Below are 22080 nucleotides of genomic sequence, written 5' to 3'. Positions count from 1 at the left end.
TAAACCCTTGTCGATGAAAACACACCCTAAAAGCAATTGGTGAATGTACAACAAATCTGACAAAGGGTTAAGAGCCTCCCTATAGAAAGAGTTCTTACAAATCAATAAGAAAAAATGGAATCTTTATAACAGGAAAAAGACAAGGATAGATAATCAACAGCAGAATAAATGCAAAGGATCAACAAACGCATGAAAAGCGTTCACGTCTTCCAGTAACCAGACAGTGCGAGTTAAAGCGATGTGTCTTCCTCACCCATCAAGCTGACAAGATTAAGCCAAACTGATCCTCAGCGCTGAAGAGGCTGTTGTGAGTCTGGAGAGGGTGCTGGTAGCGGGCGTGGGGTTTGGTGTTAAACCGACCAGGTGGCTTACATTTAACGGCTTCAAAGATTCGTGTGACTTGGGGCAAGTCCCTTAATCTCTCTCAACTCCAGCTACTTTGTTTAGAAATGGGCACGGCGAGAGCAGGGGGCTGCTCCGGGAATGGGCTGGTGAGAGCCCACGCCGGGCAGGGCATCGGCGGGACTGGCTGCCGGACGCGCTGACGCAGGCGGGGTCACCACTGCTGGGACCGGCCCTCTGCATTCGACCACCGAGAGCCTCAGAAATGGTCCTCGCTTTTGACCCAATTACCCCACAGGCGGAGATCTGTTGCCATGAAACTCTGTGGGTAAAACCCCCTCGATAGGGATGTTCACTGGCGTTGCTTCTGTAATAATGGTACGCGAATGCGAAGCAGTGAAAATGCCAGGAAACCTCTGGACAGGAGTAAATAAGTCAGACGCTTTACTCTACGCTCATGTCTTGGGACATCACATGTCGTTAAAAGCTACTCCTTGAGACGTGGAGAAATTCACAAAATAATAGCAAGTGGAGAAACGGCACCAAAGCATTAATGCAGCACGAGCCCCTTTTTAAAGGAGAGAAAGATGGGAAGGAGGCAGGTGGGAATGTGAAGTCTGGCTTTCTCTGTCCCCAGTGAGTCTCAAGCTACTTTATTTGACTTTATTCCTGTTGCCTCTCTGTATTTCTGAATCTTACAATGTACTTGAAATTTTGTAGTTAAAAGAGCCAGCGGAACTCGTGTGCCCACGTGGCGTCTGTGCATACGTCACCTCCATGTTTATTCTCAAGGCCCCTCCCCACCCCCGCCGGCCACCTCTGCACTGTTTTCACGGTTGAAGTTCATTTCGCTCCCAGGTCTCAGAGCCAGTAGCGTACGAGGGTTCACGTGGCAGAGGCAGACTGAGGACCAGGACAGCCATGGCGGAGGGGACACAGCTGGCTGGCGGCATCTGATGGCAGGCTGGCCCTCCTGGAGAGGACCCAGCCTGGCACCAGGAGACGGAGGGCAGGTCGCAAGGCGGCGTCTGTCAGTTTGCCTCGGGCAGACGATGGTGGAACATCCAGTTTCCGCAGACGTCCAGGCCGCAGGATTCACACTCCGTGCATGGATCCCTCAGGTGCAGGACGGGAAGTGCCCTAGGGAAGCCTGGGGCTTCTAACTGCTGCAGACTCTGAAACGCAGGCGCTCAACACAGCCAGCAGGTCCCACCCTCCAGCCTAGTTCCAGACCTGGTGGTCTCAGCATTGCCCTCTGGGGACAGAGAACCTTCCCCACCCCCTTGTGCAAAAAGTTGCATGGAAATAAGTTAAACACATGCAGACAGAACTGTCTAATTGATTAAAAAGAAAGTCTTCTATCCGTCCTGAGTGTCCAGACTTCAGGCTACATCAGTGGCAAAGCCAGGGGACAAGGCCCAGTCCAACGAGACCTGCCGGGACGCTCCCCACCAGGGGCCCTGCTGCCGGCCGTGTTGAGCGCCTGCATTTCAGAGTCCGCAGCAGTTGGAAGCCCCAGGCTTCCCTAAGGCACTTCCCGTCCTGCATCCGAGGGATCCATGCATGGTGTGTGAACCCCTCGGCCTGGACGTCTTCGGAAACTGGATGTTCCACCACCGTCTGCCCGACGCAAACTGACAGATGCCGTCTTGCGACCTGCCCTGTGTCTCCTGGTGCCAGGCTGGGTCCTCTCCAGGTTCCTCAACAAGTGTCGCAGAGCCAGGTTCAGGACAGTCCTGGCCACGCAGCCCTGCATCCGGGACCCAGACGACTGCCCTGCACGCGTCGGGGCAGCCCGCGCCTTGTGCACACCGAGCGTTCCGCGGTCCCGCCTCAGTCCTCCCTGTGGCCGGTGCAGCAAGACGGCCATCCCCGCTTTACCAGGGAGGCAACTGGGGGACTCGGAGAGGCCGAGTCACTTCTGCAGGCCACACAGCTCACTAGGCAGAGGCAGGACTGGAGTGCCAGGGTCGGGCCCCAAGGTCGGAGCACTTGGCTGAGGGCCCCTCACTTCTGGGTTCTCTTTGCCTGTGAAGCCATATCCTCCTGACAGGCCCTCACGGCAGGGCGGTGGGGGGCTGGGCAGAAACGGACATGCCACGAGGAGGCCCCGGGGCGTCGGGGAAAACCTCAGACCCGGAGAGGCATCTCTGAGGTCCTGGCAGCATCAGCTTCCAGGCTGGCAATGCAAAGTGTCAGAGTCCCATCCAGATCTCCTACCTCCGGGGGGCCTGCAGTGTGTAGGCGGCCCTCCAGGTAAACGCCTGACCTTGCCGGGGGCTCCTCACTCACAGGCAGTTAGGGTCACCTGCCCCAGCTCCTGCCGCAGGAGAAGGGCTGGGGGTGTGTCTGAGCGTGTCTGTGTTTAGGGCCGCCTCTCAAGAGGGGACTGGGCGGGCTGGGGGGGTGGGCGCGGGAACCACGGCCTCGGGTGCGGGCGCTGGCGGTGTGGGGAGCTCAGCGTGCCTGCCCGCTGACTCTGGGGCCCCAGAGATGCTCCCCTGAGCCTCTGAATCTCAGACGCAGTTTGTGGGGAGCCGCCCTTCATCCTCATTTGCCTTGGGCAGCTCTCACGGCGCTCATCTCCCCGGTGTTGTTTAAATAAATTGCACTTATTTGCTACTGTTTTAAAGCTGTGAGATAAACATAGTAACAAAATCTGGTGAAGATCAATGCCAGACCTGCGCTGGCTGCAGCCTGGAAGCCGCACCCGCGTCCCTGGGGAGGGGCGCACAGGTGATGCGGTGCCCGGCGGGGCAGGCCTGCACGAACACGCCGGCTGACTGGGCGCCTGTTACACTAATTACAGGCCGTGCCTCTGGTTACTCTCCAAAGTCTTTCCTAACAGACCACGGCTGCTGATTGCCCCCGGCGCCCCGTCCTGTATTTCTGGGTGAATGATGGTGCAGAGCTGGGGAAGAATGTGAATGTGACCTTGACGCTGCTGTTCCTAAAAGTTACACACGTGCGTGTTCACAGACAGGCCCGTAGAGGCACACGTGTACATGGACACGTGCATGGGCACACTCATGCCTGTGTAGGTGCATGTGTGTGCGTGTCCACATGCATGTACGCAGTGTACACACGTGTATGCTTTGTGTGTCTCCCTCTGTGTGTATATCACGTATCGGCCGAGCCCAACCCCAGTGAGCAGTTGGTGCTGGACCAGCAGCCCCCAAACGAGGGGTGGTGTGCGGTGCGTGGAGGCAGACGCAGCCCCTGCACATTCATTCACAGCCCCCCATGCCTCTGTCCTGCTAGGTGAGTCAGGGTGGGGTCTGCTGGCCCTGGGGACCCCTTGGAACCCTAGCCCCAGGAAGACACGACAGATGGGTTCCTACAGGGGCGCCTGAGGGGCCAGGACAACTCAGGACGCACGTCAGCCCTGCCTGCAGAGGGAGCCTTTCCCAGAAGGGGCAGATGGGGGTGGGGGCGCGCCAGCCGCCCGGGGACACGGCTGCCAGGCACAGGCTACACAGAGGCGGATGCTCCTTCGTGAAGACCTAAATCTGCCTGCTTTTTTTTTTTTTTTAAAAAAGTATTTTAGTGTATTACTTAATACTTTTACTTTGGTGGGGGAGAGGTAATTAGGTTTATTTATTTTGGGAGGAGGTGCTGGGGATTGAACTGGGAACCTCCCTGCTGAGCATGGGCTCCCCCACCTCAGGCCGCACCCTCCCCAGCCTGCTTCTGAATCAGCTTTTGTTTACAAAGCTCCTCTCCTTTCAGGCGGCCTCCCCACTGGGCCTGAATCAGTCGTGCTCAGTGTTGGCTTCATTCTGCTGACACTGCTCTAAACTGGCGGCTTACGAGGGGAGGCGCTGCCCGGGCCGGGGTCCTGCTGCCGGGCCTGGCACCTCGGGTGTGTCCTGTGCTGCCCCTGGGCCTCCTCCGTGTGCGCCGCCGGGGGCTGCAGCCCCGTGCTCTGGGGCACAGCGGGGCTGTGGGCAGGAGGCCAGAGCCGTCTCTCCTCAGCCTGGGAGGTGAGCGGTCCCGCTCCTGAGCGAGGCAGGTGGATTGTGGAACTGCAGCCCCGCCGGACATAGACTTTCCGAAGATAAAACCACACCTCGTGCTTCGCCGCCGCTTGGGCTGGTCCCCTCCAGGGAACACCAACCCCGCACTGGCTGCGGCACGTGGCGGGTCTGGGGAGCCCAGGACGGCGGTCCAGACCCTCCCAGATCGCCTTGGCTCTGGGCTTGGGTTCTCTCCTGGCAGGTCCTCTGGGCCAGTCTCGGGCGGACGCGCCCTCTTCCCAGGGACAAGGCACAAGCGAAGCCCTCGCACTTGGAACACGGGGTGGGGGGGTGGGGGTGAGCTCAAGAGGAAGGGGAGGCGTGCGAACAAGGACCAGGACGTCTCACTGGACGGCTGAGGCCCCGAAGTCACAGGGGAGCTGCCTGACGCCCCCCCCCCCCCAGGTAAGGCCCACACCGCTTTCCGCCCTCCCCCTACGCCCAGCCCGAGCCTGGACCCCAGCAGCGACCCGCCCTCGCTCCCGACGTGCTTTCACCCCGACGGCTCTGCGCCCTCCAGGCCCTGTGTTCCACCTCCCCAAGCAGGGCTGGGCCCGCCGTCCTGCTCTCCTCCTAACAGGGCTGCTCTGCGTGTCTGACTGTGAGCGTCACCGAGTGCGGCTTCCGGGTGAGGTCTCGGGGACGCCTCAGCACCGGGAGGAAGCTGGGCCATTTCCCTCGTGTCGCTATTCACGAGCGAAAGATGAATAATGCGGAACTGACCCGGGGCAGGTTTTAAATTATTGCCTCTTTTCTTCTTTCTTTTCTTAAAAAAAGAAAAAAGAGGAGAGAAAACGTGCTGGGAAGACGCTGATCACACAGCCCACGTGCAAAAAGGATGCTTCATCGTGTTTCTCTGTTGTCCCACCATTGCTCGGTAGGAACGCAGGCATGAAGAGCCAAGCAGAAGCACTGGCTTTTAAGCAAATGGGCTGACTCACCAACCACTCAGAAGTGAGGCTGAACGGGGACCATAAATAATCCAGTCTGCCTTCAACGCAGACACTCCCTGAGCGCCTTCGCGGCCATCTTGGTTTGAGGTGGGTGTCAATCGATTCGCAGTGAACATGCAGTAAACGGTGTTCACATTTCCTGGTGATAGGAGGGCAGGTGACGGGTCCCCCTGCACAGCTTCCTGACCCAACAAATTAGGCTCTGCAGGTGGGGCCCAGGGGTCGGCATGGCGGGACTGCTCCCAGGCCCCTGGGAACCCAACGTTGTTGGTGCTGTAGACGTGGGCGGAATTGCCTCCGAGACGCACGGGGGCGCTGGAGAAAGGGCACAGGTGGGCTAGGCCTCTGGGACAGATGGGCCAGGGTGGGGGACTGGGTTCCCAAGCACGGGTCACCGCAGGTGGGTGCCGGCCGCCCCTGCAAAGTGCACCGGGCCACGTGAGCCCCACCGTTCCGCTGGGAAGGTGGTTCCCCCGAAGCTGCTGCCCTCAAGAGGCGACAGGGATGCAGGAACTGCTTCAGATCCCGTGCGCGTTCCTAAGCAGCGCCCAGGAGCCCTGAGCTGTGAAGACGCAGCCCCAGGTGGCAGCGCGACTCCCCCCACTGGCCGCCCCACGTGGTGGTCGGGTCCTGGCTGACCCTCCTCAGCACCTGAAACTCCTCCCACTTCGGAGAAGACAGCATGAGCGCAAGTCCTCCTGATTCGAGAAAAACTAAATGTACGGGGAAAGTTTCAGGTCGCTCCCCGAGGGATGTGGTAGCCAGGCGGGGTGACCACCGACGTCTGTGAGGAAGCCTCTTAATCAGGGCGCTGGAGGCCTGCGGGTGCGACCGCGGCTGTCACTGCCCAGGACGCAGCTCCCTGGGGAGGCGCCCTGCGCCCCTGAACGCTGAGGGACAAGCTTCTTTGGCGGCAGAAGCCCGGGTGCAGTTTGCACGAGCAGGTAACGGGAGAGGTGCAGGGCGGCAGCAGCGAGCTGCGGGTTCTGGCGCCCCTGGTTTCCCTGTTCTCTGGTCTCCAGTCTGGGCCGTGTGCCCAGGGCAGCTGCCCAGCCCTTCTCAGCGTGGTGAGCGCGCGGCTGAGGGACGGGGCCTCAGGGAGCTGCGCCTGCACCTGGCTTCCCGAGAGAGGGGCAGCGCTCACTGCAGAGCTGGGGATAGGAAGCTCTCGGGATGGAAGGTTCTGGGAGCTCCGATGCCCGACATGAGCCCCGATGAGGCCGCAAGTGGCCGCTCCTTCACCAGCACAGGTCCGCCGGCCACGCCTCGTACCAGCCACACCTCCCGCCGGCCCACAACTCGCACGGCACCGAGCGGAGGCCCGTGTGTCGCCTGGCACCTCTCTTCCAACTAGTGTCCAGCCTCTTACGCATAGAGTGACCGACATCCACTCTGAGAGTCTCATCTGACCATCCTGGTGGCTCCCACGCTGGAGAAGCAGGTGGCCCACCCCAGCCGTGAAACACGACATAGCTGCCTGGTGTTCCAGATCGTGGATTCCGTGGATCTGTACTCGGATGGAACCCTTGGGGAACGACGTCCCTGTCTGCACTGCGAACGAGCACTGGTTACGTTGGAACAAGGCTGCAAAAGGCTTATTCCCCAAACAGCACTGTCACGACTCTGCTCTCTGTCTCGGATTCACCTGCCTTCCTGTCCTCACTGCTTCCTTACAGCTTTGGGTTAAACACGCTTTAATAAAGGAAATAGCGGCCCCTGCCCCACTCCCCGAAACGTCAAACCTAGGGCTGGTTTTCACTGAGGATTAGATTCATAAGAAAAAAAAGAGTCACAAAAATCTATAGAGATAGTTCATTCCTCTGTCTCCTAGCTCCCTTTCAATGTACATTTGAAAAATGGCACATTTTGTTTGCCTGCAGGCATGTATATTTAAAATATTTAACTAGGGTTCTGTCTGCGGCCTCCTGGCTGGTTTCCATGGTAGCTAAGGACGGACAGAATAAAATGGTATTTAACAAACACAAAATAAAACAACAGAAAGACATCTCCGTTCTTCACCAAATGGAGCATGGGTGCCATTCTCGATAAACATTTGCCAGAGTTCGGTTCTGAAAAGGCACTTAGTGGACTTTTTTTTTACATCCAAGACACTAACGGGGAGACCACTGCCCTATCTGTCCCCAGAGCACTGTGGTATTTCTTACTTCTGATCCCTTCGAAGGCGGGGAGACCGTTCTGAAAATTCCCATAAAAAACACGCAAAGAAAGGTTTCCTGAGTGAAACGGCACGGCCAAGTCCTCACGCCTCTTTCCGGAAGCAGAGCCTCGGCGCCAACACTTCTGCGCCCGCGCACCGGACAGCCAGGGCGGGAGGGGCTGGCTCCGAGCTCACTCACACCTGGGCAGGTGGAGGTGCTCGAGGTCCCCTGGCTGGCCCGGGCTCACGCAGCTGTGACGGGGGGCTGGGGTCTGAACTCAGACCGTGCTCCTTGGCCCCTCTCTGCTCCTCGGCTCGGAAGGGGGAGCGGTGACACAGAGGGCGGATGTCACCTGCACGCCGTGGTCCTGACACCCACCGCCACTGCGCCCCGAGCAGACGGGCACTGGACGCTGAGGGCGGGAGCAGCCCTGGGGAACAGCCGAGACAACCTGTATCAACCACATCGTCTTGCGGGAAGGTTTCCTGTTCTTCCTAAGCAGCGTCAAAACCACATTTCTCTTAACATATCTCAGAACACACCCCCTTGCCCTCTTTAGCATTGCCTCCCCTCAAAAATGAAGACACAAGACAATGCTCCCATCTGTGTGGCACCGAAGCAGGCAGGGCGCAGGTGAACCACAGCAGCACGGATGCGTGCATCTCTGCTTCGTGGGCTGTGCTGAGGATTGCCGTCATGCACGGAAAATTGAGGAGGCTCCAAAATGTTGGACAGGCCTCCCCACCTGTGTGTGTGTGTGCTCCACCCGCATGAGCCCGGCCAGGTTGCTCGGCCATCCTCGCCCCCAGCACAGCAAGGGCGCCCAGCACCTGAGCGGCTCCCCCCGCCCCCCCCCGTCACCCCCGCTCTGGACCAGGGTCTCTGCATGTGGAACCAGGGCAGCCTCGGGCGGTGGGGGGCATCCTGTGCATTTGCAGGTGTGAGCGCACCCCTGCCCCACCCACTCGATGCTGGAGCACCCCCTCCTCCCACAGTGACAGCCCAAGCTGTCTCTAGGCTTCTCCCGAACGCCCTGGTGAGAGCTTGCTCTAGGGAATCAAGACAATGATGCTTTGCTAGAAACAACTTAAAGGAAACTTTTTACTCTTGGGCTTACAGGAAAAAATGCAATCACAGAAAATGAAGTCAAGTTAGCAAGTTAAGCCAGAGTGTAGTACTTTCTTCCGGAGTTGTTGGTGGTGGGACTGCGTGGACGCGTTCACATGGGTGTCAGTGAGTTTGAGAAAAACGGTTGGTCTCGGCGGTGTGGGTGCTTCTGGAAGACATCGGTGAGGATGAGGGTGGGCGTTTGACGACACCCAGGCTTCAGCTGAGCTTCAATTCCATTTCCTCTCGGAAGGTCCCGGGGAGGCTCCACCTCAAGAGGGACTGCTGTCCACCCAGTGCCGTGGGTGCGGGATGGGCCCCACCAGCGCCCGGCCAGTGGGGGTGGGGCTCACAGGTGCTCCTGTCCCTGCTGGGGGCTCTTTTCGTGGCTGAATATGTCCGTGACCACATCGCTTTTGTTTTCAACATCTTCAGAAACGAGAAGTTTATTTTTAACCGAGTATCAAATGGGCACCAGGGCCTTGGATGGAACCACACAGCTGTGCACCTGGGGAACCCGGTTTAGGTTTTACTTTCAACAACTACAGGAGGGAAGCTCGGGACCCCTCCCACCTCCCACTTCCTGAGGGGGGTCCCCACAAGGCACCCAACACACATGCGCACACACTCACGGACACACGCACGCACACGCACTCACACCTGTACGCACGCGCACCAGCCCCTATCATGAGCTACAGGACCCGACTGGGACCAGATTGATGCTTAAACCTGAAACCCCGGAGGGTGGGCGGGGGACAGACCCACCAGTGCCCGTGCGTCGTGCAGCCCCCATGCCCACAAGCACACGCGCCCACTGAGAGGTGGCAGGTGGTCTCAGCTCACTTGCCACCAGGAGACACGTGTCCCCGAGGACTGGCCACCTCCCGACCCCACACCCAAACTTGGATGGAGGACAGGAGAGGCCTAGGCTGGGGAGGCCCTGTGACAGAGCTCGGCCTGCAGGCGGGGACATCGAGGTCCAGCAGGAGGGAGAGCGTGAGCTCTCCATTTGTGACTGAGGCTGAGATGGGAGCAGCTCAGGACGTCTTCTGCAAGAGGAGGTGCCAACTGCGTCCGGTCTGAAGGAACAGCGGGGGTTGAAGGGGCAGCAGGAACAGGTGCAAAGGCCCTGGCGCAGGAGGGAGGCAGGAGAGCGGGGCCATGCCGGAATCCTGGGCTCCGCCGTCCCCATGAAGGGAGCAGGGCTGTGGGGTGACGGCCAGGATGGGCGGAGCTGGAGGGTCTCCCTTCTTTCCTCCCTTTCTGCGCCCTGTTGCCAGGCTTGCCCTGCTCTGGAGGGTGTGGGGGAGGTGGTGCAGGAGAGGCGAGGAGAATGCTGGAGGGTGGCCCCGAGCAGGGCTGGGCGGGTCCTGCAGGAGTGGCAGGTCGTCACCCCAGTAGGAACATGGGGGCAGAGCCGTGGATCTGGGGGACGGGATGGCCTCCTGCCCTCCGATGCTTCTGTTTTTCCAGGAAAAGGAGATGCTGAGGGTGGGGAGCTGCTAGGATCCAGGAGGCGGCAGGACGTCCCGGGGCAGGGACTGGACAGTAGCCAGAGCACAGACAGTGAGGGATGATGGACCCCTGAGGCAGGAGAGGGAGTGCGGCCCGGTCACTGGAGGCGCCCATCCCACCGAGCAAACCAGCCCTGATCAGCACCCACTCCCTGCCCCTCCCACGCCTGAGGTGGCGCAGGAGCGGGCTGGGCGCCAGGCTGGGCTCCATGCTGGCCAACCCCGTGTGGCTGCAAAGGCAGCCTCCCCCCCTCATCCTCCACCCTCAGCCCTCCTGGGGCCTCAGGCGACCCTTCAGATAGATGCAAATGCTTAACCAGGGGCTGCCTGGCCCTCCCTGTCCCCTACCCCACCAGGGGTGGGGGAGGTTCCCTCTGTCAGATGCTGGCTTCTTGCATTTCAGGTCTCAACTCAGATGTCGCCCTCCTGATGCCCAGGACAGAGCAGCAGCCTCTGCCCTCTCCCTGGCCCAGCCCCTTGATGGGCACCCCCACCCTAGCCTACCCTGCGTGCACCCTGTGGCTGCAGCTCGGTGGTCACATCAGATGCCACCTCGTGGGACTGGTCCTGGCCGTGTCCTCCCATCTTAGAACAGAAAGTGTCCAGCGGGGACGTGCAGTCTTCACTCACCCAGTGACCGAGGGAGCATCTGGGTATCTTTCTGACTCGCGGGACCCAGAGTCCTAGGAGGACACCCCACGGCGCACGTTGTCCTGGAGGCTCCTTGGTGATCGGAACGAGGCGGGGTAGGATCTGTGCTGCCCTCCCTCCCCCCGGGCTGGCAGTGGCCCCTCCTTCTCATCCCCTTTGCTCCCGATCTGGCCTTGGGAGGCCTCATTCCCTCGTCCCTCTTCAAGTCTCTGTCGAAGCAGCGCCCCCCACTGGGACAGTTCAGAGGGGTGCTCCTCTCCCTGGGCCATGGCATCTGGGCCAGCTGCCGGTGCCCCGTCACCTCTCCTCTGCAAAAGGAAGCCAAGGCCGTCTGCAGCTGGAAACGCCGTCCAAGGGGGGCCTTATCCACCGCATTACTCCCGCCTCCCCCAGAGCAGCAGGCGGCCGCGCCCAGAGGCTGCTCTCCAGAACCACAGGAGCTGCACCTTCCGTCAGTTAGAATAACCCCTCGTCCTTCACGCCGGCAGAGTTGAGAGCTGCAGTTGGTCTGGGGATCTCTGCTCCCCACCGAGACCTGTTACTGATCACCCATGGCGGTGTGGGGCTGCCAGGCGGGCGTGGGACCTCGGACGCTGGAAGGGTGGCAGCCTCCTTCCCAGCCACGCGGGTCCTTGACGAGGAGAAGTAAGCACACCTGTCCCGTCCCCCAGGCAGTCACGCCTGCGCCTGAAGCAGGCCCACGTGGGCGGCACCGTCTGACCTTGCAGGAGTGGCGGTCATTATCACTCACTAACGCGGCCGCCGTCCTCCCAACGTGGGCAGGTGCCGTGGGCTGCGGTCTGCGAGCTTGCCGACCGCACTGAGGTTTGTTTCTTGGGGGGTGCTGTTTCTCAGTCACACTGAGGTCATCTTTTGGAAAAGCATATAAGAGCCATCTTGCCACTTTCTCAAGACGCACACTCCATCACTCGGGCTCCACCTACAGACCTTCTGGTGTTTTCTCAAGGGGACATGGAAAGCCCCGTGGCCCCTCTTGGGTAAAGCTCCCGAGTCGGCAGTGGAGCGGTTCAGGCACGGGCATCAGCGCTCTGGCGCTCACAGAGGCGGGCGATGCGGGGAGGCAGGGCACGGGGGCTTTCCTCCCGTGGCCAGCCTTCCCCTGGGGGCCTCGTCACCAGGTGGACATCAGGAATTGTTTCTCAAGCAAACCTGCTCCATTCCAGTGTCCTGTAGCCAACCTGGGCGTCCGTGGTAACACAATGGGCTCCTGCCCACTCGCGGGGGCGGAACACGAGGAGGGGGTGATGGGCAGCGGGGCTCGAAGAATCGAGGTCTTGGCCAGATTTGTCCTTGCCGGGACTGGAACCCCGAGCAGCAGTAAGAAGAGGACTTGAGGCATCTGGAGCGCTGGGCGGGGGCCCAGCTCTGGACTCACATTCCGCCGTTGGGGGCTTCATAGTGGTCTGTCTGCACCCTCCGGGCTTGGGTGCCCATCTCCGCTGGAAGGCACTGGCCACACCCCTGCAGACTGAGTGTCCTGGAGCCACAGAACCAAAGCACCACAGCCTGGGGGACGTCCCCAGCAGGTGTGCATGGTCTCAGCTCTGGAGGCCAGAGCCCGGGATCCGGGTGTCTGCCGGGCTGGCCTCTGGGCGCCGTGTGGGAGGGGCTGGCCGGCAGCCTCTGGCTCGTAGAAGCATCACCTCACCCTCCATCTTTATCTGCACACAGAATTCTGCCTGCGAGTGTGTCTGTGTCCAAATTCCCCTCTTAATACATTCACCCGTCATGTAGGATTCGGGCCCAACCTAAGGACCTCACCCGAACTAATGACATCTGAAAATCCAGTCCCATTCAGAGGGACTGTGCATTAGGACTTCAACATAGGACTGCTAGTGGGCAAAGGTCAGCCCAGCCGCCTGGGAGGCGGAAACTCCAAGGAAAGACATGCTCCAGCCCCTGGGCTCTGACCGCGGCGCGGGGGCCGGCTGGGTTTGTCACTCACAGATGCTGACGCACCATGAGACCCGATATTAGCTTCATAAACAACAGTTCTTTCTTGCAAAGTGTCCCCATGGGTCCCACTGACACTTCAAAGCGCTACTGCAGCCAGTCTGATGACGATGGTGCGAGAAACTCCAGCTCCAGTGTTTACCGTTGGGCCGAAATACTGCTCCGACTCCTCGGGGGCGATTCAGCACTCCCGTGGGAAATATGTGACCTCATTTGCATTTTCTAATTGAATTGCTATCAGCTTTCCTGCAAGACTGAGCACAAAAAATGTTCCTCCAGATCCCAGCCCTGCTCGTACCATGCACAAAAAGACCGCCTTTAAATCGTTGCTGAGAGAGGAAAGGCAAAGAGAGAAGTTGCCAGGTTTTTATGGTTCACCTAACTGGGAAGCCGGCAGCTCCGCCAGCTCCACGGAGAGTCGCTGGAACACGGGACAAGGGCGGCTGCGCTTGGAGGGACCCCGACACGGGAGAGATGAAATTTATGGAACCGGGAAATGCGGGGGTCCCCCCGCGCCCGTCCTCCGGGGATTTGCTTCAAGGCTCCTTTCAGTAAGGGTTTCTCGGGACTTTGAAGGAGGCCCTTTGTGTTTTTAGAACCTTCAGCCAACAGAACTCCCGCTCACATTGTTCCCCTCTGAACTCCCCGCCTCTCCAAACCCAGCCAGGAAGCCTGCCACGTGCATTAAAAAACAAGTTTTAAAATTGTGACTTAGAAAGGACATGTGGAAAAGTGCTTCAAACACCAGTGAACAGATGCAGAATGATCAGAGAATGAACACCTGCCCCCAGGCTCCCCCACGTCCCGCAGGGTCCCCGCCCAGCCTCCTCAGAGGCCCCGTGTGCGGTGTGCACCCTGCCCCGCGCATCCACGTCTGGACTTCCCGTTTGCGTCTTCCTGCCCATGTGCCTGTCCTTCCCACTCCTCATACGTCTGCTTCCCCAGAGCATCACTCCCTGTGTCTCCTGCATTGTCTCGTTCGTCCTGCACGCTCAGATTCACAGTCCGCCTGGGGCTGATTTTGGGGTGTGATGTGGGGCAGGGGGTCATTTCAGTGTTCCCCTGAAGGGTGCCCCACTGGCCCAGCATCTCTTATGGAAAGACGGTCCTCCCTCCACTGTCCTAAGCAGGGCTTGGCAAACCTTTTGTCAAAGGGTCAGATAGTTACATATTTTAGGCATCTCAGGCCAAGAAGCAAAGTCGAGGATATTAGCATAGGAACTTACACAACCACTTAAAAATACAGAAGCCATTCTTAGCGTGCAGGCTGCAGAGGCAGGTGGCAGGTCAGACGCGGCCTGTGGGCTGTCGCTGGCTGGCCTCTGCGGCCAGTACCACTCAGAGAGTCTGGGGTTGGCACCGGGTGCCTTTGACAAGGTCCGTCAGGTCGCATACGTGCAGTGGGCGGGCTTTGTTGTGTAAAAGTTAAACCTCCGTGAAGATGCTTTTGTAAAACATCGAGTATGTTTTCTGGGCTGCCCATTCTGTTCCTTTTGTTCTGCAAGCTAACAGCACCACTTTAATTGCTGTAATCCAGCGCTTCTCGATGGGGGGAGCATTCGGCAGTGACAGGAGAGAGCGCTGGTTGCAGATGGGGGTGGGGGTGCTGCTGGCTTCTAGCGGGTGGCGGCCAGCGATGCTGGTAAGCATCTCACACTGCACAGGACGCCCCGCATCGAAGAACGATCGGGCCCCCAATGCCGACGGCGGTGAGGCTGGCGGACGCTGCTGTGGTTTACTCGTCTGTCTTGATGTCTGAGCACCAGGGCCTCCCGTCTTTGTGCTGTTCCAGGCTACTCTTGGCCCTTTGTACGTCTGTCTAAAAATTTAAACTCAGACCTTAACCCTTCTACAAACAAGCAAAGGAAAAACACGCTGGGGTTTTTCTTGGGAAGGGGCTGAACGTATAGAAACATTTCGGTGGGACTGACATCACAACATTAAGTTTCCTAAGTTAGGAGCAGGGCACGTCCCTCTATTTTGAAGGAAATTTTTTGTTTTGTTTTGTTTTTTGGGGGGAGGGGAGGTAATTAGGTATATGTATGTATTTATTTATTTTTAACGGAGGTGCTGGGGATTGAACCCAGGACCTCGTGCATGCTGAGCATACGCTCTATCGCTGAGCTATACCCTCCTCCCCAAAAGAAATTCTTTAATTGTTCTCAGTAATATATAGGGTCTTTTAAATGTTTTGTTAGGTTTATAACTAGTTATATGCTCATTTTAATGCTATTGTAATTACAAATTTTATTTTCTGTTTATTCCTGGTCCATAGAGGTGCTTTTGCATCCAACACCCTTGCAAACATCATTCATTAATTCCAGAAAGTCATCTACAAATTCAGATTTTCTGCATTCACAACCACATAAACTACACATAACACTAGTTCTGCGTATTCCAATTTCCTTCTCTTGCCTAACCTCACTGGCTTGAAGCTCTGGCATGTGACGTAAGAGTGTCCTTGCCCTATTTCTGACATCAGGGAAGGTTTGAGGATGCCAACAGTAGATGGGACTTTGTGAGATTAAGAATGATCTCTTCTTTTCCTGACTGGCTGAATGTTTTCATCCTGAATGGAAGTTAAATTTAACGGGCGTTATTCAGATGATCATGGGATGTTTATCCTTCATTCTGTGTTCAATTACTTGGATTAATTTTCAAGTGTTAAACTGAAGCCTGCATTCTTGGGGCAGAGCAATGTGGCGGTAACTTACCCACGCAAACGCGGCTGGATTCGAGTGAGTTTGTGTCTTGCTTACTCCCCCCTTTTGTTTATGCGCGGACTGGCACACAACGACCCTCTGTCTCTCACCGTGTTTTCAAGGTTCTTGCCGGCTTTGGGCGACATTCTTGCTGGTTTTCAATGGGTGCCCTCTTGGCTGGGGAAGCGACCCGCCTCGTAAGGTGAGCTTTAACTCCTTAGGGCTTGGGTGCAGCTTACCAGTGGGGCCACGATGATGTGGGCATGCCTTTGTGAATTCAAGCTTTGTTAGTCATAACAAAACAGTTCAGGTTTTCCTTTCATGTCAGTCTTGGTAAACTGTGTATTTCTAAAATGTTATCCGTTTCACGTATATTTTCAAATATATTGGTATGAACGTTACCTAATCCCGCAGGTGACCTTCTGGTGCCCGTGCCGCCGGTCACCGCATCCTCCTTCATTCCCGATGGGGATTATTTGTGCTTTTACTTTTTAAACTCAGCCTCCAGGTTAGTGAAGAGCCCCCTTTTGTCTTGGCTGGTCCTGTCCCTTCCTGTTTCCTTGTTGTCTCCTCTTGGTTTTATTATTTCCTTCTATTTTGTTTGTGTTTCATTTCCTGTTCCTTTTATAATTTCTTGAGATGAATGTTAAACTTGCCGATTTTCTGCCTCTTTTATCCCCTAATAGATGTATTTAGGGTCAACCAGGCCCACCTGGCATGGCTTCAGGTGCATCCCAGGAGGCTCATTACTTGGTTCGAAGTGTTCTCTCATTTCCACGTGATTTCTTTTCTACCCAAGGGTTAATAAGAAGGCGTTTACTTGACTTCAAGTCTATAGGGATTTTTCAGTTTTTTTTTTTTGTTGTTGTTGTTACTGGTTTTCTAGTTTAATTGCTCTTGGGTAAGAACACAAACTATGTTTTGACTCTAAACTTTTGAAGCGTGTTGAAATTCACTTGAAGACTCAGCCTGTGGCTCATTTTTGTAAATGTTCTGAATGTACTTGAGAATAACCTGCATTTAGCAGTGGGTGGTTTCTGTGTTTCATATATGTCCTGCTAAGGTCACACGTCTTCCTTCCGAGCTCCTGATCGTCCGTCCCCTGACCGACGCTTCGTCTGCTTGTTCTATTATTTATGCAGAGATGTTAAATCAGATTTACCATTGATTGCATATTTGCTTATTTCTCCTTTTAGTTCTATCAATTTTTGCTTAAATATTTCAAAGTCATATTACCAAGCGCACAGAGATTTGACTCTTGTATTAACAGAAGCCGCACCAACTGTATTTTGATTGGTATTTGCATGGTATTCCCTCCACCATGTTCTGCTTTCACATCCTCTGTCCTCACACTTTTTAGATGTATCCTTTGTAAGCTGCAAAAGTGTAATCTTCCAATTTGTTCCCTTTTAATCACAAGAGTTAATCTATCTTCATTTATTACCATGAATAGTATGTTTGCAAATCTATCTTATTCAGAGAGAAATGTCTCACCCGCTCTGCCCTTCCATTTCTCTTTTCTTGCATTTTTTTGGATTACTAAGTTTTATTATTCTATTTTTCCATCTATTATGTTAGAACTTAATTGTATGACTTGTTTTGTTTAAGAAAGAATGTTTCTTTGCAAGTTCACATTGATTGCTGAGGAAAGGGACAAATTATATTATTTAAGGCTCTTAAAAAATACTGCCTAAATACGAAGACAAGAAGAGGTGAAAATATTTGAACCTGGAATATGTGTAGAATGAGAGAGATCTAGCTGTCCTCCGCGCAGTGCTGTGTCACTGCTAAATTATCCAGTGACAGCATAAAGTCTTCATACGTAACAGTGTTAGAATTATGTGAAAATGCCAGGAGAAATAAATATGTTATTACGATAGATCTATTTTTTATCAATTTAGTTCTAGTTTAGCCACTATGAGGCCTTAGGTAACCCTGGAAGCTAAGATGTACTTTTGACCTAGAACATCGTCTACCTTGGTCAATGTTCCATGTGCAGTTTAGAGTCAGGGATCTGCCACTGCGGGCCTCAGTGATTTGTCTTGTCCAAGGGTCACATTGGTCTGGTATCTCCATCCCCGTCAGGGCAGCGCAAGCACCCTGGCTCTCTCTGGCTCCATTTATCCTTGCTCGGCATCTGCGCCACTCCTGTCACGACTGGGCCATCTGCTTCACGGCGCCCGGACGCCACGCCGTGACTGCCCTGGCGCTCCCCCTACTCCCTCATCTTCGCATTCTGGGTCTTCGACATCCAGTCGTCTTATTTTTGCTTGACGAACACAGCTTGTGACAGATTTTTTCAATACCTGTTTGTTTAAAAATGTCTTTATTCACCTTTACTTCTTGAAGGGCAGTTTTACTGGACAACAGAATTCTGTTTTCTTTTAGACCTTAAAAAATACCATCTCGTTGTCTTCTGAGCTCCACAGTTCCCGTCGAGAAGTCAGCTTCGTGTCCAAGGAAACTCTGTCTTTTCCAGTTCCTTCTAAGATTACCTCCTTGGCTTTGGTTTTCAGTTATTTTACCATAAAATGCCTATTGTGAACTGTGTCCCCCCCAGCCAAATTCATGTGTTGAAACCCCACCTCCCACTGTGATGGTATGAGAGGTGGGGCCTTAGGAGGTGATCAGGGTTCGGTGAGGTCCCGACGGTGGAGCCCCTGTGTGGGACTGGTGTCTGTAAGAGTCGTGACAGAGCCGGCCTCCTGTCTCCACTCTCTGCCTCTTGAGGTTATAAGAAGTCCGAAGGCGGCCGTCTGGAAGACGCCCCAACTGGGAACTTGACCCTGTGCCACTCTGACCCAGACTTCCAGCCTCCAGAACAGTGAAAACTGAATTTCTGTTGTCTGTAAGCCCCCAGGCTACGGCATTTTGTTGTAACATATTAAACGGATTAAGACAGTGCCTAAGTGTAGTTTTTTGTATTTATCCTGCTTAGCGTTCACAGAGCTTTTTGAATTGATGCCTGGGTGTCTTTTGTCAGTTTTGGAATATTTTCTGCCATTGTCTTTTCAAATACTACTTTTGTTCCATTTTATCTCTCCCCCACATGCCCTAACACACTCACGGTAGAGCTTCTTGCCATTTTCTCAGTGTCTCTCGCTCTTCCCTCTTGTGTTTTCCGTCTGCCTCTCCTTACACTTTGGCCTGAGTATTTCTGCTGATGTTTTTCCCTTTGTTAATTCTCTCTTCAACTGTGTCTAATCTGCAGATATATCTATCCAATGAGCTCTTGACTTTTTGTTACTTTTCCAGTCCTAAATTGTCCGATTAATTCCTTTTTACACCTTCCAGTCCCCTGTCAAAATCTTGTGTTTAACGTGCTTGAACATAGTAAGCACAACGGTTGCACAGTGTGTGTCTGATAGCTCCGCCGCCTGGAGCCCCGTGGGCTCAGGTTATCATCTGCTCTTTCTCTTGGTTTTCATTTAGCTTGTTTTGTCCCTCCAGCCATTTTCGGTTGAGTGCTAGACATTGTACCTAAAGGAGGTAGATACAATCTGAGGCCGGGTATGATACCTTCCACTGGAGAAGACTGACATTTGCTTCTGGCAGTGTGGCAGGTGACTAAGGACACCAGATATCTGGCATCACCGTAATCCATCTACACAGAGCGACATTATTCAAAGGCTGGCACTGGTCTCTGTAAGGGCATATCGACTAAGTGACCCACTGTCCCACACAGACCTTCCTCCCTGTCCCCCAGGCACCACCCTGAGGCCATGATGACCACAGGACCGAGAAGGCTGGGACCAAGCCGATGGCAGCAATGAGAGCTATGTGTTTTTTGCTTTTTTTGCATGGCCCTCACAGAGCCTACAACCTGCCTGACCTCACGTAAACTCACATGAACCTCTCCACCACCTTGGGTGGGATGGAGGCAGTATCCCAGTCCCATTCCCCAGAGCAGCAAACCTCAGAGAGGTTGTATGGTTTGTCCCAGAACATCAGCCAGGGAACTGGAGAAGCCTTGACCCAAACTGACAGCTCAGGGCAGCCAGGCTGTGTTATGATGCTGGGTTCAGCTGTCCCTAGAAAGCCATTCCTCACTCCTTTCCAGAACATTGGCTCTCCCATGCAGCAGAGAGGCCACGAGCAGTCCCACGACTCCACGTCCCCACCTGTACAGTGGGGACAATGATAGCGCCCACTTCTGGAGATGCTGTGAGGATCGGTGCTGACACACTTGGGGTGGGGTCTGGATGGGGTCCTGGAGAGTCAGGTAGGGCTCTTTGGGTCTGAAGGAAGAGGAGCTGGGAGCCACAGGAACGACAGCAATGCAATAAGCAGGGAGGGGCGGGCTCAGCGGGCCGCAGGGACTGCCTGCCGCCTGCATGACCACATTTCATGTACTCAGGTGCGACCCCACAGGCACCCCAAGGATGCTCTGAGCCTGTTCTGCGGTCTGGGTGCTTCTCGGGCCTACCTGCCGTGGGCCCTCCTGGGGAACGTCTAACTGCAGTCACCTTGTTGGAGGGTCAGGGGATTAACTACATCAGAAACTGCTTCATTAACAAGCCTGCGGAAAGGGGTCATTAGATTCTGAATTAGTGCCTCTTATCTGAGGCCCACGGTGGGCCCTCGGGAGCCCCGCCCTCTGCCCGCAAGGTGCAGTTGCCGCCTCCAGTCAGGGATGCCAGCCTTCCCACTGCAGGGAGGGGCCGCCACGTGGGCCTCGCGCCTTCTCACCATGGCGTGGCTCGTGATAGTCCCTCGGGAAGGAGGGGAAAACCACGTCTGTCTGCCTCAGGGTTTCAACACCCCCAAGGCGGGGCTCACGCTGTAGAGGCGCGCTCCGACCCCTGGTTGGGCGCACCCACGAGGCTGCTCAAAACCTCCTTCCCGCCAGGGGCAGCTCACCACCCGAGAGAAGCCCGTCCACCGTGTCACCACTTCCTCTTTCCAACCGAAACCACCTCCACCTCCTTGTTTAACAACAAGACAAGACAAAACACTGTTTCCCTAAAGTGGGTTCCTTGGAGCACCTGCCTTGCAAGATGTCCCATGAATTGGGTTCCTTGGTCAAACAGGTTTGGGGAAACTTGTGGACTGTCTCCCACTAACCAAATGTTAGTCCTGCAAGGTTTGGGCAAATCTCTAGGAAGGGATCTGGTCCACTTGGTGTAACCTTCACTCCTCAGGGCCCCTTCCCGAGGGAGTCCCCGGGAGCACTGTCCCTCGTGGCCTGTCCTGCTTTGGCTGGTGAACCACACACACAACATGACACCATGACCCCGAGGCCTCAGGTTGACTGTAAGGCTTTCCGCACACAGTCTCCCTCCCCACGGGTCCACCCTGCTCACAGAGGGACGTCTGCAGCTGGACCCGTCATGCAGGCCAGCTGGGCTGCAAGTTCTCTGCTGATCTGGGAGCCCCCAGGCCTGAAGCCAGCGCAGCTGCTGAAACACAGGGTGGGTGGAAGGTGGACAGAGCTAGTCCCTCTCTGACACGGGGACCTAACGTGAGGGTCCTGGGGCTGACGGGTCTGGCCCTGGGACACGCAGGGGAGAGAGGACTGTAAGGGCCTGGGAGGGTGAATTCACCCCTCCCGTCCATGAAGCTGAGTTCGAAATGAAGTGGGATCAGGGCGGGGAGGCCGGATGGCACCGGCGGGGATGTGTCTAGTGAAGCGCTCTCTCCTGCCCCCTCCCGCCTCTCTCTGGACCAGTCCTGCACAGGCCACTCCTTGCAGGGCCAGCCCTTGGCCTCGGTTGCACTTCTCACCCCTCCAGGCACTGGGAGCCCCGGGGCTGGTGGCTACAGCCTCAGCAGGGGTGCCAGTGAGAGATGGAACCGTGGGGCCCTCGTTCAAGAGTATTAAGACTGTCAAGGTGGTGACAGCTGTGCATTAAACTGGGCGGAGGCCCAAGCACTGGCCTGAGGGCAGCCCTGCCTGGGGAAGGTGGGAGGTCGGGGGGCCTCTGGGCCAGCACAGCCCACTCGGTGTCAGCCTCTGCACCGGCCACCTGAAGGAGAAAGGGCACCCACCCAGCCCCCACGCGGTCACGCCTCACCTTGTGTCCCGAGTGTGCTGTCTGGGCCACCAGCAGCCGCACCACCGCGTCCCATCGCTTGGCCGTCCGGCGGTCCCGCGCGGTCACAGTGAACGCCACCTGCTCCGAGGGGATCCGCAGCTCCCGGGCGGCGAAGACCGTCCCGTCGGCCCCGACTTTGAAGTCCACATTGTTGGTCTCATACTGCGTCCCCTGGGTGCCCAGACAGCTGCTGAACGTGACTGCAAGAGGAGGGAGGAGAGGGTCAGGGCGGCCGGGGGCAGGCTCCCAGCAGCCGGTCCTCGGTCTCTAGCGCTTCTAGGATGTCAGCGGTTTAACTGGTATTTCGACCTTCGGTGTTGGGTTTTCTCCCTACCCCTTAGGGAACTAGCTGAAGACTTAGTAAAGGGGGCGGGAAGCAGCAGATACCCTGCCATGAGGTCTGAGACACAGCTGTTCTCCGTTTCTGCAGCATCTCTCCTGGTAACGACTAACTCTGGGTTCTACTGGCGCCGGGGCCGGGCGGCGCGTGGTGGCGAGTACCCCCCCCCCTTCAGCGGCTGCCCAGCGACCTCGGCGCCGCCAAGCGCTTTCCCCGTGAGGCGGCCGGACTGCTGACCCCGCTCTGCTTCCCAAACGTGAGTTAGGCACCGAGTTACCAGCCCCCCC

At 56.3% G+C, this 22080-nt stretch overlaps 1 protein-coding gene across 5 annotated transcripts in view; it reads right to left on the bottom strand.

The window, feature by feature from the left end:
- Positions 1-22080, bottom strand: part of CDH4 (cadherin 4) — a 465344-nt gene that overhangs the window by 117548 nt on the left and 325716 nt on the right. For all 5 annotated transcript variants that reach the window (XM_032461481.1, XM_032461482.1, XM_032461485.1 and 2 more), the window contains one exon: positions 21433-21653. In XM_032461481.1, coding sequence (XP_032317372.1) covers positions 21433-21653 — 221 coding nt within the window. The remainder of the gene's footprint in view (positions 1-21432; positions 21654-22080) is intronic.

The sequence above is a fragment of the Camelus ferus genome, chromosome 19 (genome assembly GCF_009834535.1).
Source record: "Camelus ferus isolate YT-003-E chromosome 19, BCGSAC_Cfer_1.0, whole genome shotgun sequence".
NCBI lineage: Eukaryota > Metazoa > Chordata > Mammalia > Artiodactyla > Camelidae > Camelus > Camelus ferus.
Note: the sequence above shows the minus strand (reverse complement) of the source record. Positions and strands in the feature narration are given on the sequence as shown.